This window comes from Mus pahari, chromosome 4 (genome assembly GCF_900095145.1).
Source record: "Mus pahari chromosome 4, PAHARI_EIJ_v1.1, whole genome shotgun sequence".
Classification (NCBI taxonomy): Eukaryota; Metazoa; Chordata; class Mammalia; order Rodentia; family Muridae; genus Mus; species Mus pahari.
The window spans coordinates 6,453,892-6,457,670 of NC_034593.1; the positions used below are offsets into that span (position 1 = coordinate 6,453,892).

Here is a 3,779-nt window from a genome sequence, read left to right on the forward strand (position 1 = left end):
TAATTTATTATTATTTTTCTATCTCCAAGAATAAGTACATTTTTCATACATTTTTTGAAAAATGTTCTGATGCAGAGCATATCTGTGTACTCTGGTAAAAAGTATTCTCCTTGTAAGATCAACGGTTAACAAGAGTCACTGGACATAATGACTTATGTTGTAGAATTTTAAAAAACTGCATCCCAAAATGTGTCTTAAGACACTGATAACACTCTGGATTACAAAGGAGAAATAAAGATGTTATTCTATTTCTCCAGGAGGTTCTTTCAGATTTTAGAAAGCTTATGTAGTCCAATGCCAACTTGGATTTCAAGATGTTACTGTGATTACAATGCACACTAAGGCACTAAGTGAACAGCAGAAATAGAAAACATGCAAGCTGACAGTATCAAGATGAGACAAGGCATTTCACAACTGTACAGAGAGCTGAAATAAGACAAACGCTTCATAAGACTGGCTCACAGACCCTGGGAGACTTCTTAGTAACAGTGAAGGCTCTACTCCACCCTTCCAGCTAACTCTACTTACTAAAGAAACGCACCCAACTGAACTTGGCACAAATGAGTTTAATTATCATAAAGTGCATCAGTTGGCTAAATATATATAAACAAAATCAGCCATAGTACAGCATAACATCCTCACATACATAGAAATACATATGGAACACCAGGACTCAAGCTACTTGGGAACTTTGCAGTATATATGGTTATTTATTTTTTTCTTTTTCTACAACTTACTTGCCTCAAAACTGTAATATATTTTGAAAAGAATATGCCTTGATTAGCAAAAAGAGGTAGTGTTCTGAATGAGGCAAACCCCAGTGAATCTATGGGTAGAAAACTGAGTTGAAGATTATGCAGAAAATATCCAAGTATAATATATTAATAAACCAGGATACTTATAGTATCTTGATATTAATTAATCATCATTTGAATCAAGGCTATTTTATCACTTTGCCTATCTAATTATAGCTCTTCAAAACACATTATCTTTGGTTCTAGAAAGTCATCTTCTTTTAAATAGTATTAACATTTCAAATAAGCAATTTTTATCTAGAGATGATAGACATATTAACATTTCAAACTGGATTCTTATTTTTCTTTCCTGTGGTGTTCACTGATTTAAACCCATATCATGTCTGAGATAGAGACATTATCCAGATTCTAACATGCAATTAATTTTCACCTATATAAGTGGTGATTTAAGACAAGCAAGCACACATATATACACACACAAACACAGTAGTCTGGAGCAATATACAGGCAAGACACTGTAATAATTTATGTAAAGTATTTAAGAATATGGGCCCTGATAACAATTCTGTTTTTTTCCCCCCAATGTAGTAAATACAATGCTGGATAAAAGACATTGAAAGCAGCAGTGAATATAGTTCCTATTCCAATAACTTAAAAAAAAAAAAAAACTTTATGTAAACTTTATACACGTGCACTCTTGTTCTCTTCTGTTTCAGTCTATTAGGGAAGTACTTGCTCTCTGCTGAAATATGCTGAAATGAGAAGTGGAGGGAACAGTCACCAGTGTGTTAGTCATCTTCAGCATTATATGCCAACTGTGCGACTTCTATATCTGCTATCACACTTCCGGCTTCTCTAGAGTTGAAGTGTGGCTTATGATCAGCTCTGCAAAGAAAGAGGAGTGTGCTAGTGAAGGGGACAGATAAAGCTCTCATTTTATTATCTTCTCATAGAAAGGCTATTTATACATTTAATGCAATATAATCATAAATTCAATCAGATATTCTTTGTGTTTGTGTGTGAATGTACATGTATGTGCATACTTGTGGTGATCAGAGGTCAACATTAGGTATTATTCCTCTGATGCTATGCACTTAAACATGCCATTCATTTACTTAGTTGCATGATTGAAGGGATTCAGTTCTCTCCTTCCATTGAGTGGGACCTAGGAACTGGATGCAGGCTGTCATCCAGGAGGCAAATACAGTTACTCAGTGACCTGTCACTGGCCTTCTCCTAATTTTCCAAGACAAAGTCTCTTACTGACCTGGAATTTGCCAATAGGGCAAGGTTGGCTGGCCAGTAAAGTCTTTTCTTAGGGACAAACTAGGACACTTTAGTTTGTCTTTGTTCCTTTTTTGATGAGCAGATTCATGATGTAGTAACACAGAGTTCATAAACAGTATTCTTAGGATTTAAATGATCAGGCTTTAGTAAACTAAACATTGTGGTATATTCAACTTGACACAAGCTAATGTCATCAGAGGGGAAAGAACCTCAATTAGGAAAATGTCCCTAGAAGATTGAACTGGAGGCAAGCCTGTAAGACATTTTCTTAATTAGTGACCACAGGGAAGTGCCTAGCCCACTGTGGGTGATGTCATCCATGGGCTGGTAGTCCTGGGTTCTATAAAAAAGCAGGCTGAGCAAGCCAGAGGAATTAAGCCAGTAAGCTGCAACTTTCCATGGCCCCTGCATCAGCTCCTGCCCCTAGGCTCCTGTCTTGACTCCCTTCAATGATGAACATGTAAGCCAAATTAACCCTTTCCTCCCCAAGTTGCTTTTCGTCATGAGTGTTTCACTACAGTCATAGTAACCCTAACTAAGGCAATCATATACCTAGATTCTTCATCCAAGACATCCCGATTGACTTGAAGTACAGAGGGCTCCACCCTTAGGATCTGTCCACCTTCTGCTCTTGACACATACAGTGATGCTCCAGGTTCTAAGGACAATGTTCTAAAGGTATGTTACAACACAAAGTTATTTTTTCTGAATAAGAATGGTGTGCCTTCACTGTCATGAAAACATGCAGCATTCTAAGCCTCTAGCTCAGTCTTCACAGTCATGTGACTATTAACTACTAACTGAGGGAACTGATAATGAAATCATCAGCTGTAGTAATTTAGAACCTTTCTCACATGCATTCACCATATACTGACGGGTGTCACACTGGTACATGAAAACACAACATTTTATTTTCCTGAGGTTTCTCATCCTTAAATGTTCAGACTCCTACATTCAATTAGTTTATAACGAAGTAGGCAAAGAGCTCAGGACTTTCAGAATCAGAAATTTCAGAAGTCACATTAAAATCTGAAGGACACTGAGACTAGAGTATGAAGAGTCAGACTGGCCAGCCTGCAGACCTGTGTCATAACCCACCTGATTCTGGTCTCTAATGCATCTATGTGAAGTTGCTTTTCCCCGAGCAGTTTCTTCAGGGATTCCACCTCTTTTTGCTTCTCTAGCAGTTCTCTTTGTAAATGGTAGTTAGTTTCTTCTAAAGTCTCACAGAAAGCCTTTACAAAGAACAGGAAGGCAAAGAAAAAAAATTAGGTACTGAAGCAGTACCTCTTCAAAAACACTACTGAAGAGTCAGAACACAGAAATCAAAGTTGTATTTGTAAAAGTCCAGATAGTTTGTTTTTTACACTTATTGTCTTAGATTACTACTATTTTGGTATTCAGTTTCCATGTATCAGGGGTACCTGTAAATTATGTTCTTTGAGAATAACTATAGTAGCAAACACTGAAAATGGATATATAATTACAGATAAAGTAAGAAAATATCATTTAAGAAAGAAATGGGGTACAGAGCTAAATAAAGAATTCTCAACTGAGGAATATCAAATGGCTGAGAAACACCTGAAAAAAATGTTCAACATCCTTAGCTATCAGGGAAATGCAAATCAAAACAACCCCGAGATTCCATCTCACACCAGTCAGAATGGCTAAGATTAAAAATTCAGGTGACAGCAGATGCTGGCGAGGTTGTGGAGAAAGAGGAACACTCCTCCATTG

General features: G+C 36.9%; 1 protein-coding gene across 2 annotated transcripts in view; it reads right to left on the reverse strand.

The window, feature by feature from the left end:
* Positions 1-221: 221 nt before the first annotated feature.
* The window catches only part of Snx16 (sorting nexin 16), a 23,326-nt gene continuing 19,768 nt past the window's right edge, over positions 222-3,779 (reverse strand). Inside the window, exons 6-8 of one of the 2 annotated variants that reach the window (XM_021196156.1) lie at positions 3,141-3,277; positions 2,595-2,714; positions 222-1,640 (exon numbers count right to left, since the gene is read on the reverse strand). In XM_021196156.1, the coding sequence (XP_021051815.1) occupies positions 1,544-1,640; positions 2,595-2,714; positions 3,141-3,277 (354 nt within the window). In that variant the 3' untranslated portion in view covers positions 222-1,543. The remainder of the gene's footprint in view (positions 1,641-2,594; positions 2,715-3,140; positions 3,278-3,779) is intronic. The other variant, XM_021196159.1, reaches the window with a different exon arrangement.